The sequence below is a fragment of the Protopterus annectens genome, chromosome 11.part0 (assembly GCF_019279795.1).
Source record: "Protopterus annectens isolate FY-2018-M chromosome 11.part0, PAN1.0, whole genome shotgun sequence".
Classification (NCBI taxonomy): Eukaryota; Metazoa; Chordata; order Ceratodontiformes; family Protopteridae; genus Protopterus; species Protopterus annectens.
This window is the reverse complement of record NC_056745.1, coordinates 213894173-213915118: the sequence shown is the minus strand read 5'-3', so window position 1 is coordinate 213915118 and position 20946 is coordinate 213894173. Positions and strand designations below refer to the sequence as shown.

The window sequence follows — 20946 nt, the reverse complement described above, 5'->3', positions numbered from 1 at the left end:
TGCTGGTAGCATTTACTGCAGGGGCAGAGGGGAAGGCTATTTCAAAACAAACCATTTCTAATGGATAAGCCATTGCATTTATTTCTGCTATAAGCAGTATGGAAAACCTATCCCCCAGGGGATTAGGTCTCACTCCACCAGGGCTGCATCTACTTCTGCAGACTTTCTCAGAGGTGTTCCTACTAGGGACATCCTAGAAGCTGCTACTTCTGTACATACTTTCACCAAGCATTATCATTTGCCAATTTTCTCTAAATCCAGAGCTGGCTTTGCCACTGCTGTCTTGCAGGGCCTTATTGCTGGCCCTAATGCTATATAATCTCCTCCTCCCAACCAAAGCTTTGGGAATCTACCCAAATGTAATGACTGCAACAGTGAAACACGAACATAGTACAGTTGTGTACACTTGCCATAAATGTAGATGTTCAAGTGTGTTCACTGTTGCAGTCCTGGTTACCCTCCCTCCAGCCCGCTAACTTCTTTTGGCTATACCTCTACTTTCCTTTACTATGCTTAAAAGCCTTTTTGGTGTATTTGCTTTTTGTTGGAGGTATACCTCTGTGTTTTTGTTTAGTTGCTCCCCACTGGGGGGGGGGGGGGGGGCACCTGACATCTGGGGCAAGGAAAACTGACGTTGGCTGCATGTTTTATACCCCTGATGACCTGACGTCATGGAAGAAGGGACAGCAACCGACGCAGGGCCCAAGACTTTGTTAATCTGGCAGACTGAGGGCAACCTGCAAGCAGATTACCCAAATGTAATAACTGCAACAGTGACTACACTCGAACATCTACATTTATGGTAAGTGTACACAACTGTACTTTCTTCAGCAGTCTAATACTCGGCCAGCCTTTTCTTCATTTCATCCTGTTGTGTTTTTGCAGTTTTATTAGTTCATCTGAATAGCTGATTAAAGAAAGCTTCTTGCATTTTTTTCCTGCCTTTTGTTATTTGAGTTGATGTACTCCAGTGTTTCATTTATCGTAATCAGCTTGGGGCGCATTTGATTTGTCTTTTCCTCTAGATTACTGGAAGCAATGTCTTGTACCAAAACTGGACCTTGAACTGCTTTTTGCTGAACAGCTGCAGGATTCTTCCCAGTCAATGTTTTCTCTTCACCTCTTCTGGTTGAATTTCTTTCAAGTTATGTAAGTTTCTTCTTTGCTGGCATGTGGGTAGTGTACTTACTAGCCAGTAATCTGATTTACTAAATCTTGCAGAGTTTTTGGCCCTTATTTCTCAGTTTCTATTTCACACAAAGAGATGAACTCAAGCTGTTTCAGTGTGAAGCTATCTTGAAAGTCCTTAGACCACTAACCTCAGCCCGTATGTATTTTAGAAGAGGATTATTGAATCCATACTCTTGGCTTTTCACATAAAATATTAATGGGCAATAGTAGGTAAAACATTGTAGAAGTTATTAGTATGTGAAAAAACAAGGTTTCAGTGTGGAATTCTTAAAAAAAAAAAAAAAAAAAAAAAAATATCAGAAAAAAATGTACACTTTAATCAACACAGCCCATTTGAAAGAAGTGTGTGTGTGTGTATATATATATATATATATATATATATATATGTATATATATGTATATATATATATATATATATATGTATATATATGTATATATACATGTAATATTAATTAGTTAAAGATGTATTAAAGTTGCATTGTTTCCTACTAGCATTTATTCTGGTCTGAACAGTTAAGCAGTTGTTTCCTTGTATGTAATGTTTACAGTGCTAAAATACAAAAACTAGACATCAACAATGGTCTAACCACATAGATTAGTGTTTTTTGCTTCCTCGTGTCTTTAGAAGTATATGACATGCCTCTGCAATTAATAGAAAATGTTTTACCTTTTGTTTAATGGCATGCTTGACACAGTTCATTCCCTTTGCAGTATCCAGGGGAAATGTATTGGTTATGAGCAGTTTTCAACTGAGTTGACTGCATTGCACTATTAGAGGTTACTTTATTCTTTGTAGTAAGAGAGCTTTTTTTTGTCTGCTTATGCTTGAAGTCGTACTGCTGCTTGGAGAACAACCAGTGAGGAGAAGAGAGCAATGGATCTAGCCAGTGAAGAAGTTTGGAATGACTACAGGCAAGCAGCTGAAGCACACAGACAAGTGAGGAAATATGTCATGAGCTGGCTAAAGCCTGGAATGACGATGATTGAGATCTGGTGAGTCACTCTTTGTTAGCTTTAAAGAGTGAAAATTGAATTGCATCCTGAAAACCATTTTTTTTTTCTTTCTGACATGGTGTTCTGCTTGGTGTTCTTGTTACCTAATCTGCAGATCCTTTTGCTCATTTCCGACCTGAAAAGGTACAGTAATAATCTCAAAGGCCATAAGAACTACAAGGCAAGTTAGTCAAAAGACAGTTTAAACCATGCTGATATCCACCCTCCCAGTATACTTCCACTCTCTAGAAAGGGCAGTGCAGGTCAGCCTGGGATTAAATTTGCAGATACTCATCCAGTCCAGTCATCAAGGTTCATTTTAAGAAGTGCAAAGGTGTCACTGTTTCTTATATGTAAGGGTGGTTTGTTCCAAAGGTAGTTTTATTGCTTTTGGTATAAATTTAAATAATTCTAGTGTTTGTGGAGATGCAGGAAATCAAGGACAGTTGGGCCCTTATAAGCCTCTACTCTGAGGTCTAAGTCTTGAATTCCCTGCTTTAAAAGAGACCAGGAGTAGGTAAACGTCTTCCAGCCTGTCTTTACAGCCAAGGGTCTTCAAATCACTAATCTTTTTAGTCAGGAACCTCTGGGGTCTTTTTACCTGAATAGGTACATTCTGAAGTAAGGATTGTGCTGAATCCTTGACCTAGTGAAAGATGAATACAGCAAGATGTTAATTTTTTTCACTTAAAGGTGAAGCCTTTAGGTGTCATTTACTGCCACATGGTGGTCATAGATGTAAATGTAGTTTCTCTTTTAGCATACATACTATAGGCTTTCTTAAATATATTTATGTTACATGCACTGCTTCTCTTTTGGTTGTTAAAAATCACTTAACGTGTATGTAACACTGAAGGGACCAAAAACTGTTTGTATCTTATGTTGTTCATATTGATCACTGCTGCAGTATCTTAAGCTATATGGGTTATATCCTGCGTAGGATGTAACTGCTTGATAGCTTCCAAAGATTCAGGGTACCTTACACATGACTAGCCCATTAATCAGCTCAGGATGAGCTAACTTGGTCAGGTTTTGGCAGCAAAATTTGCCCAGCTTCCCTGCCTCTGAAGAGTGCTCCTTTGTGGGCTTATGATGGTAGACAGTCTGCTTGTGCAGTTCCATTGCTGGGCAGATACGTTCTCTTTGAGGGAAAACCTTCCCTGGTAGCAGATAGAATGCACAAAGTTCCATAGTCTTTCAAATCTCTGTTCACTCTTAAACGTGACTCAGCACTTATATATTTAGTTAATCCATTTACTGCCAAGCATTTTAATTCTATTAGTTACCCTTCTGACATTGATGGTAAAACAATTGATAAGTTTGGGGGAAAAGTGTATGCCTGTGCAACTTTAATTTTTAGAATTTTGAATTGTCAGGTTCATATGTTAAAAGTTTTCTCAGAGTAATTGTGAAAGTGCATTTGCAACCACTGGTAGCTCAAAGCAGGTTCAAAGTCCAAGCCTCTATAAAAATGACAAAAGCAATCCAAAAAGTGGCTCAGAAGGCCACAAGGGTATGGTCGTATTTAGTAATATTCAATAGATGTAATGCAACAAGCTGATACACTTTTACATAACATTTGCTTTTAACTTTTACACACATTTACATATGTTACATAATATGCATGTTTCTTGAATACTTTACCTTGGGGGCGCAGCTTTAACATAGACTTCAGATTACAGATGTCATTTAAACCTGGAGCTTAGTCAGATCTAAGAATATGAATTCACTTGATTTCACAAACTTCAATTTTATTCTTAATTTTGTGGTAGAAAAGCTAACACTTTTTCCATTTGAGCCAGTTTATCTGTCTGATTTAAGGTTTTTAACATAATAAATTTTCCATTTGAGCCAGTTTATCTGTCTGATTTAAGGTTCTTAACATAATAAACAGTTTTGCGCATTGTTCTGACCTCTGCAAGACAAGTATCTGAGTTGCAAGCTATTAAGGTTGGTCAGCCTTCTCATTTTCCACAGAGACAGGGTTTCCTAGAGAACTAATCCTCCTTTTATGCCTATATGTGGTATCTGAGTTTACTTTAATCCAGTCTGTCCATCCTTCCCGTGTTCTTCCCTGAACCCCAAAATGAAGGAGAAAAGATATTTTATATCCCCAAACAATTCGGACAGAACAAAATCTTTCAGAACTTCCAATTAATAGTTTCTTGTGAAGGTAAAGAAAGGGTAACCTGTGTCATAGCGGACTATTTCTAAATGGTTGTCATGGGTATTACCATTATTTCCACCACAACTGAACTATTCCAGGCAGGGTCAAGGTACAGTCTGCCAGGGCCTTTGCTTTATCTGCATCTTTTTAGAATTGGTTGGACCCATATAAGTATTGTAGAAGCAGCAACCTGGCCCTCTGTACATATATTTACAAAGTACTAGAAGCTATATTTCTTCACCAGGTCTAGATCAGGCTTTGCCAAGACCATTCTTCAGGGGCTCCTGGACCTTTCTCCTTCCACCTCCTGGTTGTAAGCTATGGTGATTTACTCGTATAGCTTAGGCTACTGCAGCAGTGATCAATATGAAGAACATAGTACACGTGTAAATAAACTTATAACAGTAGATGTTTAAATGATCACTGCTGCAGTGGCGGCTCCCTCCCTCTGTCCCCTGTGTTTTTGGTGCCAGAGTGTAGACATTTTTTCCCCTTAGCAATGTCCTCTCAAGGCTCAACCTCCTCCTGTCAGTTGGCATGAAATTTCTGAGGGGATTAGCTCTCAAACATATATTTTTAGTCAGCTCAGCTCAGCTCTGCTCAAGCTGACTACCTGTTTGGGCATGTGGAAGGTGCCCTGAAGCTTTAGAATTTGGCTGGCTGTTATATCCTCTGAAGGATATAACCCATGTAGCTTAGGCTACTGCAGCAGTTATTGTTTGAACTGTCAGTGTCTATATTCAAGAGCTTCCCGTTTTTAAGTTATTGGTGTTATCATTTTTCTTTCTTTCTTCATATACTTAACTTTCATAACAGAATCGTTTTTAATCCATTCACCTAAATACTTCCATCTTTTTCATGGCTCCATAAGTGTGGATATTGCTAAACCAATTCATGCTTGAGTACATATTTTACCACTGTAGACATTGTTTTATACCCCCCCCAAAAAAAAGTGTTTCAAAATGGCTGACAATACTGAAATGTCTTTTTCTGATTCATCAAGAAATAAAATATCTTCAAATAAGTCATCTTAATTACAATACCAATCATATTGTTGAATTTGTGAATCCCTTATTTCTTTACTAATTGCTGTAAAGCACATGGCAGCGAGGTAAGAGGACATCTCTGCCTGTTTCATCTGTTCAAACAGCTTGTCTGAGAGGAACCCTCCCACCTTAATTATTGCCTCTTACACAGGAGGGTGCCAGTATCTCAATTTTACATCATTGCCATGCATCTTTTTCTTAGTTTTATAATTATTTGCATGGTTCTTTAAGCCTTTAATTAAATATACATGTTTCTGTGGTATAATTTTTATCCAGTCTATCTTTAGTAATAGTAGCTTGAGGAATATGTAAGCTCCGAGCTGTTCCTACTGAATTCACATCTTCCCAACCAAGTATTTTAATGTACTTTAGAAGTCTACCCTCTTCTGTTATAGTGCCCCTTCTTCATTTTTACTGTTACAACTTAGAGTCCCCGACTTATAAGTAATGCTGCCTGCTGAAATCTTATTTCTCCCCACATTCTCCCACACTCAGTAGTAGTATAGTGAAACATAAGTACATACCAGTATAATCCTCCTCCTCTGCCACTAACCCCTTTGTATTACAGATCTGTCATTATTGCCATTTATTCCCTCTTCTGTCATATTGTGCTCATGTCACAATCAGTAGTATTACTCCACTTTTCCTTTGTCCCTAATTCTCTGCTGAATGTCCACCTTGCAATCATTTTTGATAAATTCAGATGCTTCTTTCTATCCAGATGTATCTGTTGTCATATTGCTGTTTCTACCCTCCCCCCACTTAATACAATTCAGTTCTTTGTCCTACATGTACAGATAAAAAGTCATTTACATTCCATGTTAATATTGATAAAGCAATCAGTATGATTTAAAAGTGATTATACTCACATGTTGTACATGGCAGTTCTTAAGTTTATCTTGTAGCTTATGTGCACTTACTAATATTTGTCAGGCTGGTCTATAGCTTTGTTTCATCTTTATTTGAACCACTGTTGCATTTTCCAGACTTTTCCTTTCAATAAAACCATTAAAAAATGCATTTCAACCCCAACCCTTATTGTTTTTTCTTGCTTCCCTTTTCAAGGTACAAACCAAGGTTACTTCAATGGACTCTCTTGGTCTAATGGAGTCATTATTCAAGTGCAGTGTCCTTTTGGTACAGTCGTCAGAGACTTCCATCAACATTTGTTTATTGGCTTCATTAGTCAGCCACTTTCAGAACTTCATATTTGTCCTCCCCCACCAGTGTGATAGTCACCACATGCATGTCCTGAAGTGGGGTGGGCATTATTTCAGGTAAACTGTGTCCCCGAGATGTGGGCAGTCCTCCCAGTGTTGCACTGTCTCCAGAATTTCACCTCTGAGGCTGTAGTTGCCATCGACTCCCAGCAGCATGGCAGTGGTTTGCCACACACCCACAAGCCAGTTGAAATTTAGGTCCTCTGTTGCTTCTGTCATTAGAAAAGCCTCTTCTCAGACACTGAAAAGGTCTGTCACCCTTCCAGTAAGTCTAATTTGCATCTACATTCCCTCAGACTAACCACGTTTTCTCCAGCTCCCCTACTGGCAAGGGACTAGTTGTTCCCATCAGGGGTAGCTCAGATCCTTTTGGCAAGCCAGATGTCCTCTACCAGAATAATTTGCAAGCACAAATGGATTATTTTCTCTGGACAGTGAAGCAAGGTTTAGACCCTTACTTAGCTCTGGTTCCAGCACTTTGTACAGTTTTTAGCTGACATAAATGATAAAGGATCCAATTTCTATACAATAAGACGTCCCATCTAATTTTCTGTCAAGTATGATCTCTTCCTTAACTTCCAGAAAAATAAGTTGGCCACTTTTTTCTTTTAAAACACCTTTATTAATTAACACTTAAGACATAGGCAGACATTAACAGGAAAGAAAACAAAACATATTTATTTTTTTTTCCTTTATGTGCATTAATACACTACGCATCTTGTCTCTTTGTAGCTGTCATCAGTCCAACATTACATAAACTGCTAAATTCCTGCCTATAACCTCACTCCTTCTACTCCTCTAGAACTTTGTTCTGCACTTATTGTCCCCACAATTTCCATTTATTTTTATGTAATTTGCTCATCCCTTTTCTAAAGATACCTTCTTCCAGTTCTATTATTTTATAATGTTCAGTACTTCAAATACAGTTGGTTTAGACTTTTGTTTCTATTTTCTAGCAATTGCTTTTTGGCAGCTAACAGTATTAAAACTGATAAGGCTTTGGTATATCTAGGCAATTCAGATCCCATACCCCAGCTAAAATGAATCATTTCCATAGTTAACAGGCATTTGCTCACCCAGTATTTCTGGCAAGTAATTAGTAGGGAATTTTAAAGTTGTTCAGCTGATTACAATCCAAAAACATATGCTCTGTTTAACTTTTTCTTCCCCATCATGCTTCCAACATTTGTTGTCTACCTGAGGAAAATTCTTTGAAATCTGGTTGGGGTACAAAAATATCTAAGCATGCGATTCCAAGCAAAGATCCTCATCCTTCTGGACTTTGCATACTTGAGAGCCATATATGTCCTCCATTGTTTTGTTGTAAATTGTTTTTCCAGTCTCTGTCCGTAATCTTTTCTAAAGTCTTCTGATTGATTTGTGCAGTTGTCAGGTAATAGTTGATATGCTGTGCTGATTAACCCCTTTTTTTTAACAGCTTCTGATGTCCTTCCATTTCACTGTTGTAGTATTCATTACAATAGGGATTCCCTGCCAAGGGTGGCCCGATATCCTGCCAGTATACCAAAGCTTTTAGGTTGCTTTAAGGTAACACCATACATCACATGTACGTTCCTCACATAGTTTACGACATAAAGGTGACATATGGATGTACCATCCTCAGAACTGCTTTGTTGCCGGTCCGAACGCCGTAATCGTTGGTCTGAATGCCTATTCCATTGCTGGTTCACTAAGCCATTACAGATAAGTGCAACTGTGTTTTTATTGCATTATCTTTCTTTTGCTATATTGTTGCTTGTGGGGTTTCATGTCATCCAAGAAGGGTAAATGCCAATATGGGAGACAGATTCCCCATAAAGACAGTCATGAACAGTGTGTGTTTTGGCTTGGAACTTTGCATGACCATACATCCAGTTCTGTCTGTCAGGCCTTGGTTCCCAGAACCCTTTATAGCAGGCTTTCTTCTTTGGCACTTTATATTGAGAATCAGCATCTTAAAAACTTCTTGCTGAAGACACAGTGGGGGGAATTTCCCCTCCAAGGAACAGCTGTTTGATTAGAAGGCAAAGAAACCTAGGCTGGAATTTTCTGCCATTCAGCCTTTGGTGGATGCCCCTCCCGAGGTGAGTGATAGCTTAGAAGTTTGGCCAGCTTCATTGTTGGATTCTTCTATCGCGACAAGGTTGGAGGCCAACAGGGATCTGACTTTAGGCACATCTGAGGAGGCATTGCAGACGTCCGCTTCAGATATTCAGGGGGAACTGTGGCTGATTATTTCCGAGGGGCCTGGGGTTTTCCCCAAATTTTAGACAGAGAAGAAATCCATACTGTAATTATTGAATCCTTTCTGGGGTTGGAGCCTTCCAGTTGTTTTAAGGTTCTAAAGATCCACAGAGTGTATGGCAGCCCTTCACAAGGGGGTTGTTTACTGCTTTGATGGCTTTAAAACCTCCTCAGGGAGTTTCTTTTCCAGCCCCGACCTTGGTTCACTATCCCCTCTTGTCCTTTAACCCACTTAAGAGACCCAGAGAACAGGATTTCTCTGAGGAGGAGGCAGACTCAGAGGAGGAATCCCTTGCTTACTCCTCTCAGATTCCCTCTCCTTTGGATTATGGATCAGAGGATGAGGAATCTACCAGTCCTGATACTCCTTTGAAGAAATTTCTTTTGACGGCACTATCTTTAGGATGAGGGAGTTCTTTAAATGTGCTCAAGTTCCTGAGATGCAAAAAATGTATTATGAGCCACTGCAGATGGATTTTCCCTGACATTCTACTGTCCCTCCTGTTTTGGCTGCTTTCTTGTATACATTTTCTAATGCCATTAAGGCTCCAGATTCTCAACCCCTGCTTCCAAGAAACCTGATAGGTTCTGTAGGGTGCCCTGAGGACTGTAGGTTCTTGTGTTAGTGTCCTGCTGCTGACCCCTTGGTGGTATCAGTAACTTCTGACAAACCTTCTCAGTTGCTTGCTTCTCCTACGTTACTGCCTTCTGATAAAGACAGCAGAGCAATGGAAAGGCTAGGCAAGAAGGTCTGTACCTCCTGCTGCCTTAGCTTTTAGGGTTGTTAATTATCAGACCCATATGTCGAGGTACTTGTTGGCTGTGCTTTCCCAGGCCTGTCACGTGATTTCTGATCTTTCAGACTCTGAGGGTAAAACTTCTGCCCTTTCCCTTTTAGGGACTTCCTCACAGAGGGTTCATCATTCCATCAAGTGTCGTTATGATGCAGCATATGCTTCTGCTAGGGCTGCTACATTTAGGTCTGTGATGAGGCGGGATTCTTGGCTTCAGCTTGCTTGATAACGTTAAGGTTAAGTTGATGGATGCCCCTCTAGGTGTAATAAACACTTGTTTGGCGAAGCTGCTGTTGATTTGTTTAAGTCCCTTCAGGGTAAGAGCAAGGCTTTACAGGAACTTAAACATCTATTTGTTTCTCCTGTGCCTAAATTTTAGATAAACTACCCCAATAAGCCAGCCTTTGTTCACATGCAATCTCGCCTTCCTTATGAGGGTAAAAAAGGTAGCAAACGGGCTCCTCCTACGAAGGATACTCTGACTTCAGTGCCTCAGAAATCTCCTTTTCCTGATAAACTAGATGCTGTCTGACTATCCTATTCTTCCCAGCCATTTTCCTCTCTCTCTCTCTCTCTCTTCGCTTATCTCTCTCTCTCTTCCTGTTTGGCTAAACATTACTCTACATTCCTGGGTTCTTTCCATTATCCGCCAGGGGTATTTCATGGTCTGGAAATCTCTTCCCCCTTGTATGGGAATTTCTTAACCCCTTCAGGAACAGCTGCTCTTTTTCCAGGGATGCTTCGAGATTTTTTTGACTCTGGGTACTATTCAGGAGGTATCTATGTCCAAGAGGGGGGAGGGGGTTGTACTCCAAGATGTGTCTAGTGCCCAGGAAAGAGGGTACCCGGAGAGCAGTTCTAGACCTGTCATCTGAACATTTTTCTAAAGGTGCCCTCTTTTTGAATGTTATCCCTTCAAACTTTGTTCCCTCTTTTGCTTCCTCAGGCTTATCTGGTGTATCTGGATCTCAAGGATGCTCATCTCCATATCCTTATTTATCCCCTTTTCAGGAAGTTTTTGTTTCTCTGTTGCTTCCTGGCACTTTCAGTTCTCTGCTTTGCCCTTGGCCTTTATACTGACCCAAGGGTATTCACCAAATGCCTCACTCTTGTGATTGCTTTTTTGCAGGCTTCATGGGATCCAACTGTTTCCTTACTTGGATGACCTTCTGTTTCAGGCATCTGCTGCAGAAATCTTTTTACAAAATCTTCATTTTGCCATTTCCTTTCTGCAAAGCCTGTGGTTCACAATAAACTTCAAAGACTTTTCTGACTACTTCTCAGGACCATGTTTTTTCTGGGGTGCAGGATCCAGACTGTGCCTATGCTGGCATCCCTGCCTCCTCGTTCCCTTTTTTCAAACCCTTCTTCCTCTGGCCTCTGTAACAGCCAGGGAATTTCTGAGAGCTCTGGGGTTCATGGCTTCCACAATTCCTATGCTCCCTCTGGCCAAACTCCACATGGGAAAGTTTCAGTGGTTTCTGAAGTAATTTTGGCTTCAGTATGCACATCCCCTTGAATTTGTGGTTTTTCTTCTGCCTTGTCTCAAGAAGGAACTTCAGTTGTGGAATTTAGCAGCTGTTCCTAAGTCAGGGGCTTCCTTTGCATCCCCCTGTTCCTCTCAGGAGCTGTTCATAGATGCTTCAGATGTGGGATGGGGAGCAGCATTTGGGCTCCTGAAAGTGAAGGGTGTTTGGTCTCCTCTTCAACAGCAAGAGCACATCATTGTCAAAGAGATCAGAGCTCTTCTGTTGGCAGTTCTGGCTTTTCATCCTCTCTCCTCCCTTGGACCTCTCAAGGTGTAAACAAATGGAGGACAAGCTATCATCTTTTCTGCTAGTTGGCCCTCTCAAGGTCTGGGAATTTGCTATTCAGTATCAAGTCATTCTTCAGGCATTCCCTCAGGTCAAAATTTTGTGGTAGACAGTCTGAGTGGGTCCTTATCTCATTCCAACAAATGGATGCTTCACAGAGATGTGTTTCTGGGCAGTGACCACCAGTGGGGTACTCCTCAAATCTTTTTGCCTCCCCTCTGGTTTGGAAGGTGGGCGCCCTGCTTTTTTTTTGGAAGGGGATGCTTTTTATGCTTTCCCTCCCCTTCCCCGCATTCCAAAAGTCCTGTTCAAAATTCAACAGGATGATTACAAAATCTTATTAGTAACTCCCTTTTGGCCGAGAAAGCATTGGTTCCATCCTCTTTTACGTTTAGCAAAGGGCAATCATTACAAGTTACCTCCCAGGGTGAACCTACTCTCACAAGGCAAGGGATCTTTCCTCCATCCCTACGTGTCATCTCTTCAACTGACACAGTGGGTGATGGGATTTTGATTCCATATAGACAATGTTTTTCTGAGGATGTGCTTGGGGTTTTGGAGGAGGCCAGGAAACCCAATACTAGGAAATCCTACTTAATCCAAATGGAAGAGGTTTTCTGTTTGGTGTCTTTCTTGTACCTTGGTCTACTTTTTTGGATGCTCCTTCAGTTCTTTCATCTGTGTGGACTGCTCAGTGCTGGGTTGGCATATTCTTCTGTTAAGGCCCTCGTCAGCTATTTCTTTCTCTTTGCCTTTAACACCCCTTTGGCCTCCTAGATTTCAGGCTAAACAGTTTCTTAAAGGTATCCTTCATATTGGACCTCCCAGGAAGCCTGTCCCTCCTTCCTTGGAACTTAATTTTGTTTTACAGAAATTGATCGGGGCTCCTTTTGAGCCTGTGGCTTCAGCTTCCTTGCAGCATTGTTCTTTGAAGACTGTTCTTTTGGTCCTTACTTCTGCCTGACGGATGTCTGAGCCTCAAAGCCCTTATAGCTGTTCCTCTTTTTTTTAGTTTTCCCTAAGGACAGGGTGTCTCTCTGTACTAATCCTTCTTTCTTATGCATGAATGAGTTGTCTCTTAATCTATAAATTTTCCAACTTTTTTTCCCTTCTCTGCAATCTGCTAGTAAAAAGGTTTTACACACTTTGGATGTGCATAGACAGCTAAGACTAAATATTTTCACAAATTTGATAAACTTTTTATTCCCTTGCATCCTAGAGCTTTAAGATTGGCTGTTTCCAAGCAAAGTATTTCTTCTTGGATATCTAAAGCCATTTATTTATGTATTTTATTTTTTTGTTATTCTTTTCATGGCAAGAGCCCTCCTTCTGTTAAGGCTCATTCTACTAGAGTTGTGGCTTTTTTTGGTGCTTTTTTCAAATGTTTAGATAACTAAATCTATTCTTGAGACAGCTACATGGACCTCTGTGCATATTTTGACTAAGTACTGTAAGTTGGATATGATATCCACGGCTAGAGCAGGTTTTGCTACGGACATCCTTCATGGGTTCCTTGAGGGCTCTGTTGGTCCTTCCTCCACCCTTTCTTCTTCCTGAGATTTTGCACTCTCCCTATTGTAATGAATATTCTGACAATGAAATGGAAGGACATAGTACAGCTGTATAAAATTTTACAATAATGGTAGATGTCCTTCTCTTTAGTGTTGCAGTCTTCATTCCCTACCTCCTCCCCTGATTCTTTTTCCTTCTGGGTGCTCGTTTTACCTCTCTAATTCTTGGACTGGTGTTTTTACTGGGGCTCTCAGTTCTGAGGATGGTACATCTGGATGTCACCTTTATGCCCTATGCTGTATGCAGGGAGCAGATGTGTGCCATACAGCATACCCTTAACGTAAAGGCTTTGGTATATGGTCCGGATGTCAGATAGCCTTGGCAGGGAATCCCTATTTTATGGAATACTGCAACAGTGAAGAGAGAGGGACATCTACCATTATGGTAAGATTTCACACAACTGTACTTTCTGTTCTGCATGGTATACAGTGAATAATCATTTTCCACAAACACTCTACTGTCTCCAACTTTTAGTACTTTGCCCTTTTGCAACAGTTTTGTCAGTATCATCTCTTTCTGCTGGTAGGTTTGCATCTTTACTAGCAAGTCTTGGCTGCATTCTCTCGATATTTGGAGCATACACATGATTTGCCCTTTCAGTTAACAGTTACTGATGTGGAATACCAGTCCAGTTGCTTTATATGTGCCTTCTAAAATTTATACAGTCTCTTCCTCCTAGATGTCCTATCCCTATGTTGCAGTATTCTTGGTGTGGGATTTCCCACCTTGGGCAACCTGTACGTCGGCTCTTGTACAAAAGCTTCATCTTGGCTGCTGTAGTTGCGTGGGACGTCACATGTAGGGCCATAAACCAAGGACCTTAAATGTGACGTCTGCAGAACTTTTCAGCCGCAGACCGGCACATTGTGTGCTTTGCTCCTTCATCGCAAGGCATCTTAAAGCCAAGTACTCTGTTGTTTTTTTTTTCTTATTTGACTTCTAGCTAAAGCTTGGTTGTTTTTGTAACCTTTAGCCTGTGTCAGCTAAAAAGGGTAAATGCCAATGCGGGTGCTAGATAACTCATAAAGACACACACGACCTCTGCGTTGTTTGCCTAGGCCGAGAGCACGACCATACCGCTTGCTCTGTCTGCCAATCCTTCGTTCCTAAGACCTTATGCAGCCATCTGGCTGTGCTCAATCTATATTTAGAAAATCAGCGACTTAAAAAGTTAGCGCAAAGGATGGATCCCGCTTCAGAAGACCCGACTGAACCTCCGAGGAAGAAGGCCAAGATTCCTAGGCCCTCTTCCACTGACTCTCCACTTTCGGACGCCCCACCAGCTGACAATTTAGAAGTTGAGTGACGTCCGTCAGATCCGTCTACTTCGGTGATCTTCGAGGAAGACACCTCTCAGTTGACAGCTTGCACATCCATGGAGCTAACCCAGACATCTGCTACAGCCGACATCGAGGGGAACCAGCCACAGTTGGGTATCTGACTGGCATCCCTCCTCCCGAAACCGCTACCTTTAGTCAGGATCCTGATTCCAGACCTTCACCTAAAACTACTCCTTTAAAAAAAAACTAAAAACAAAAAACATCTGGCTACACCCGCAGAAGGGCCTACCTGATTGGCAGTCCTTCAACTCTTCTTTGATGCAGACCTTCATGGGCCTTAGGCCCATAGACTCTTCTCCTTCTACCCTTCCTCTCCTAAGCCCTAGGCCTGTCTGTGTCTCCTCTCTCCGACCACCCACTTCACAAGACCGGGAAGAAGAGCAAGATGCTTTATTATTCATCTTCAGATGAATCTATCTCTTACACCTCCCAAATAGCCTGTCCTCAAGAGTATTACTCCCAGATGAAGAATCCATCGAAGGGGACTCCCCTCCTGAGGATATCACCTTTGGAGGGACTGTAACCAAAATGAAGGAATACTTCAAATGGGGCACTTCCCAAATGTCTGATACTTAAAAGGTATTTTGAATTGCTAAAGTGGAATATCCCTCCCCTTCTGCCATTCATCCTGTTATCCCTGCATATTTAGATGCCTTTTCCTCAGCATCTAAGATTGCAGACTCTCAGCCACATGCCCCTAAGAGGCCAGATGGCTTCTACAAAGTGCCTGATGACCAGAAATTTCTAGTTAAACCACTCGTGGCAAGACCCTGCTATGATTGCAGTATCACCTGATAAACAGTCCAGACTCACTCTGTCTGCCTTTCTTCTACCTACAGACAAGGACAGTAAAACTATGGATAGAATTGGAAAGAAGGTTTACACCTCTTCCACATTGGCCTTCAGAGCCATCAGCTGTTAAACACATCTGACCAAATTTGCTCTGGACCTGGTCTCTCAAGACTCCACTCTGCTGGCTGCTATTTCAGACTGCTCCACTAAATCTGGCATAGCTTCTAAACTATCTCTGGCTGCCCAGGTAGCCAGGCATTCCATTATATGTAGTGCCCTCTGCATCTATACTTCGAAGATATTCATGGCTATGCCTACAACACTCACCTGAGGACTTGAAGTCTAAAATCTTAGATGCTCCTCTAGATCCTAACTTATTGTTTAGTAAACAGTCAGCAGACCCTTTTAAAAATCTACAAGAAAAGAGTAAGGAATTGCAAGACATCAAGCATCTCCTTGTGTCTCCTGTTCCTAAGTATTACAGAAATTACCCTGCAAAAACTACTTTTGTCAGAAGAAACCCCTCCTCTGCTGGATCTCCCTCTTCCAGACACAGAAGAGGGGCTAGAAGGCAAACCTCTTCCAGGCCAGCTGTCTCTCAGCCCCCCCCACTAGACAGCTCTTTCAAGACAGACGAGGACCCAACAATGCGTGACTGCCTTGCCCACCTTCCCCTCTCTGCCCACCTCACCCACTGCCTCCCCTTTTGGAAAACCATCACTACAGACAAATGGGTTCTGGCTATCGTTCAGAAAGGATACTTCCTTTCTTGGACAGAAAGGCCTCCCCTTAAGGGGCGTCCCCCCCCCCCCAAGAAATCAGAGACGCCTCTTCTCACAAATTTTACAAGAACTTCTGAACCTGGGAACAGTGGAACCTGTCCCACCAGGCCAAGAAGGCAAAGGATTCTACTTGAGACTGTTTCTGGTCCCACCCAAAAAATGGACCATGGAGGCCCATTCTAGATCTTTCCTTTCTAAACCTATTCTTAAAGGTTCCCACTTTCAGAATATTGTCCCTACAAACCGTATTCCCTCTTCTACTAGCACAGGCCTAAATGGCCACACTCAACCTAAAAGAAGCCTATATCTGCACATCCCCATATAACCTTCCCACAGAAAATTCTTACCTTTTTCTAGACCCTCCTCTCACTTTCAATTTACAGCATTGCCATTTGGTTTGTCCACTGCTGCCTGAGTGCTCACAAAATGTCTGGCACCTGCCATAGCCTATTGCAGAACACAAGGGATTCAGATTTACCCTTACCTGGGCAACATCCTGATTCTGGCAGAATGCAAGCAAACCCATTTACAGTTCACCATTTGCCTGCTTCAAAGACTGGGGTTCACCCTCAACTACCCAAAATCTTCCTTGACCCCAGAACAAGACAAACAAATTCTGGGTTGCAGGATCAGGACAGACATAATGAAAGCCTTTTTTCCCCAGGACAAAATTAACTCCTTGTCCTCCCACTTCAAAGCACTTATGCAGACCCAACGGGTAACTGCAAGGCAATTTCTACGAACCTTGGGCCTAATTCAGCCACCATTTCCATGCTATCACTAGCCAGAATGCACATTAGAAAGCTGCAGTGGTATCTAAAAAAAAATAAATGTGTGGTCGCAACACCAGCATCCTTTAGAGCAAGCAATTACCCTCTTGCCCTGCCTACAGTCAGAACTGAAATGATGGCTTCAGCAAATTCAACTGATCCCGAGCCTTCCACTGCAGTTAGCCACCCCAACCCAGTTCATGCATACAGATGCATCAGACCTAGGATGGGGAGCCACAGTGTCAAATGACAGGGTACAGGCAAAGTGGCACCCTTCCATCAAGAAAAAATCATATCAACGTGAGGGAAATGACAGCATTCCTTCTGGCATTGAAAGCCTGCCTTCCCCTTTTACAGCCAGAGGTTCTCCTAATAATAACCGACAACACCACAGTCATGTGGTACCTCAACAAGCAGGGAGGGACAAAAGCCTACCACCTCTGCAGACTAACCTTACTAATTTGGGACCTAGTCTCACAGTACAACTTGTCCCTGCTGGCATCCTACATCCCCTCACAGGACAACAAACAAGCAGACCTTCTCAGCAGGACATCATCTCCAAATCATGAAAGGATGCTGGACATGAATGTTTTTCTAGACATTGTCCACCAGTAAGGCAAACCTCAAATAGATTTGTTTGCTTCCCCCCAGAACAGGCAACTGCAGACCTTCTGCTCAAAGACCCACTCTCTACTAGCTTGGAGAATAGATGCATTCAGCATTTAGTGGAAGGGGATGTTTCTATATGGCTTTCCACTCTTCCCATTAATTCAAAAGGTTCTCCTGAAAATCAGGAGAGACAAAACAAAAATCTTGTGGGTGACCCCCTACTGGCCAAGGCAGCACTGGTTCCCCCCTACTTCTCAATCTAGCCAAGGGCAATCACCACAAGTTACCCCACAAGGTGGACCTTCTGACACAACAGAAGGGAACCCTCATCCACCCACACTTGCAGATGTTTGCACTGACACTGTTGATGATAAACTTTTAATTCCCTTCAGGCACCAATACTCTGAGGACGTGCTTTCAGTCCTGAGGGAGGCCAGGAAACCTTCTACAAGGAAATCTTACTTGGCTAAATGGGAGAGATTTTCCAAATGGTGTCTGGGCAAGGGCACAAATCCATCCATCGCAGATCCACCCTAGTTCTTGCTTGTGTGTCAACTAGTTAAGAGGGGACTGTCATACTCTTCAGTGAAAGTCCACCTTTCAGCAATTTCAGCCTGCTTGCCACTAGACCAGCCCCTGCTATCCAGGCTCAATGGTAAGTTATTCTTAAAAAGAGTCTTGCACATAAGACCACCAAGAAAACCCATCCTACCACCCTGGGACCTGAACTTCATTCTCGAAAAGTTCACACAGTCCCCATTTGAACCGGCTAATACAGCTACTCTGCAAATGTGCACATGGAAGACAGTACTGCTAGTGGCTATAACTTCAGCCAGGATGGAGTCAGAATTGCAAGCTCTATTGGCTTGCCCTCCAGTACACTACCTTCCACAAGGACAAGGTAACTCTACAAACTAACCCTTCCTTTATGCCAAAAGTGGTCAATGATCTGTCTTTGAACCAGATTTATTCACCTACCCACATTCTTCTCCTGTCCCTCCAATGAAAGTGAGAGAATACTCCACTTCCTGGATGTTCACCGACAGTTAAGGTTTTACCTAGACAAAATCAAATCCATAAGAAAATCAAATCAACTTTTTGTTTCCTACCACACCAGGGCCCTGGGCAAGGCAGACTCCAAACAAACCATTGCATGTTGGACTAGAAAAAACATTTCCCTATGTTACTCAGACCATGGCAAAATACTCCCACAGAGAGTAAATGCTCACTCCACCAAGGGCAGTGGCAGCCTCCAAAGCCTTTTTAAAGGGCCTGGACACTGCATCCATCCTGAAAGCAGCCACATGGTCCACCATTCGCACTTTCACTAAACACTACAAGCTGGACTATGTCTCCAGAGCACATGCAGGTTTTGCAGAGCAATTCTGCAGGGCTTTGTAGAATCAGCCACATCTACCTCCTCCCTTCCATCTAAGCTGTGGTATTCTCCCACACCAAGAATACTGCAATATAGGTATAGAAGGACACAGAATAGTTGTATAAAATCTTACAGTAACCATAGATGTCCTTCTCTTCCATGTTGCAGTATTCCTTCCCACCCACCCAAGCGTCCTTCTCTATTCTCTCTCTCATTATTGACCTGTCTTAGGTCTTCTGGTGGTTATACCCTACCCTGTGATCTATTTAGCCATCAAAGGGCTGTCTGATCCTATGGCTGACATCACTTGCTACTCTTTCAACAATTCTTCTGGGCTTTCAAGTTCTGAGGTCTGTGTGTGCAGACCTCACATTTAAGGTCCCTGGTTTATGGCCCTGCGTGTGACATCCCATGCAGCTACAGCAGCCAAGCTGAAGCTTTTGTATAGGAGCTGACGTACGGGTTGCCTGAGGTGGGAAATCCCACACCAAGAATACTGCAACATTGAAGAGAAGGACATCTATGGTTATGGTAAGATTTTAAACAGCAAAGATGTGGTGGAAGTGCCCAAAACGTAACTAGTAATCCAAAATTAGGCACCGGAGACCAGCAGTTCCAACACACAAGTAATTTAATGTTCAAACACAGCAAAAGGAACACATCCGCAAATAACATAAACGCTGATAAAAACACTTCCCCTTATGTTTTCATATTCATGTTATTTTATCCTGGTTTATTTATTTAAGTGAATTCTTGATTTTGTATGCATTTTCATGCGTTTTATTATTTGTCCACCAGATGGCTTTAGACTATTATTCTATACTATTTTAAGTTATTTTATGCCATTGCATTTTAAATACTTTTAAACAATATATTTAACAAGCATTATTTATTTGACTTTATTAAGTAATACATTGTACATTTTAATATGAATATGTTTTTATATGAACATTTTGAATATTTAAATGTAAAGACTGTCACATGCAGTTTAGAATCCACTCTTTCTGTATCTTGGTAACTAATTGAATCATTGATTTCATTGGTCTATTCAAACAGGAAAAGTTATTTAACTAGGTAACTGTGATGTATTTGCCCATCTGATGAAGTTCTATGAGACGATAACGTAAGGGGAAGTGTTTTTTATTAGCGTTTGTTATTTGTGGATGTGTGTTCCTTTTGCTGTGTTTGAACATTAAATTACTTGTGTGTTGGAACTGCTGGTCTCCGGTGCCTAATTTTGGATTATGGTAAGATTTTACACAACTATGCTTTTCTTGAGTGTAGAGTGGAAGATGAGTCTTTTTTACATAATTACTTCCTTAAAACTATTTATGTAATTCATATAGATTTAACTTCAGCATTTGACAGGGTCATACACAAAATTCTGATCAATAAATTAGTACAATTAGATGTTATGTGATCCTATCTCGCCTACATTCTGTACTGATGGGCTCGGAGCCGATCCCTCGGCTCCGACTCGGCACGCTATGCTATAGAGCGAAGCCTCTTATTGGCTGAGCTGTTTTCTATCCCAGGATGCACCACCACTAATCCCCCAGATCTCGTTTGCCACTTACAAGCCAAGACGTGGTCTCAACTTGGCTGAGCTAAGTACTGTTTCTTTCTAAAGTTTCCTGTCAGGAAATCTCTTATTATTACCCAAAAAGCTGTTTTAACAGCTATTTTTGTCGTACGAGTGTGTTTTGGTACTTTTTGTTGTTGAAAATTGTGTGTTTGATTAAGGGAAAGGTTTCCCGTTTAAGTTAGAGGGGCCTTCCCCTGTTATTCAGCTAATATCTTTATTTTTTCTAGAAGGTCAAGTACCCGTTTAAGTTAGAGGGTCTTGGCCCTCCTTTTTCAGTATTTTGTTCTTGTTTGATATTGTATTGTGTTTAAAAAAAAAAAAAAAAAAAAAAAAAAAAAGTTGTTGGTTAAAATTTTTCGTATTGTCGTAAATCTTCAAGGTAGTGCTACTTTCACTAGTTTTAGTCTTTGATATTACATTATGTCGAAAGAACATAGGCCCTCCGGGTTCAAAAAGTGCACAAGGTGTGGTTATAAAATGTCTATAACCGATGACCACTCCTCGTGCGTATATTGTTTAGGTGCCAAGCACCTACAGGAGTCCTGTAGCGTGTGTCACGCCTTTTCATCGAGAGTCCTCCAAGAGAGGAAGAATAAATTAATATTTAAAGGGCTGATTAAACCCTCCTTTGAAGGAGGCCTTATCTTCC

General features: G+C 41.5%; 1 protein-coding gene across 1 annotated transcript in view; it reads left to right on the top strand.

The window, feature by feature from the left end:
• Nucleotides 1-20946, top strand: part of METAP2 (methionyl aminopeptidase 2) — a 788177-nt gene that overhangs the window by 400451 nt on the left and 366780 nt on the right. Inside the window, exon 5 of the mRNA XM_044087637.1 lies at nt 2023-2184. Coding sequence (XP_043943572.1) covers nt 2023-2184 — 162 coding nt within the window. The remainder of the gene's footprint in view (nt 1-2022; nt 2185-20946) is intronic.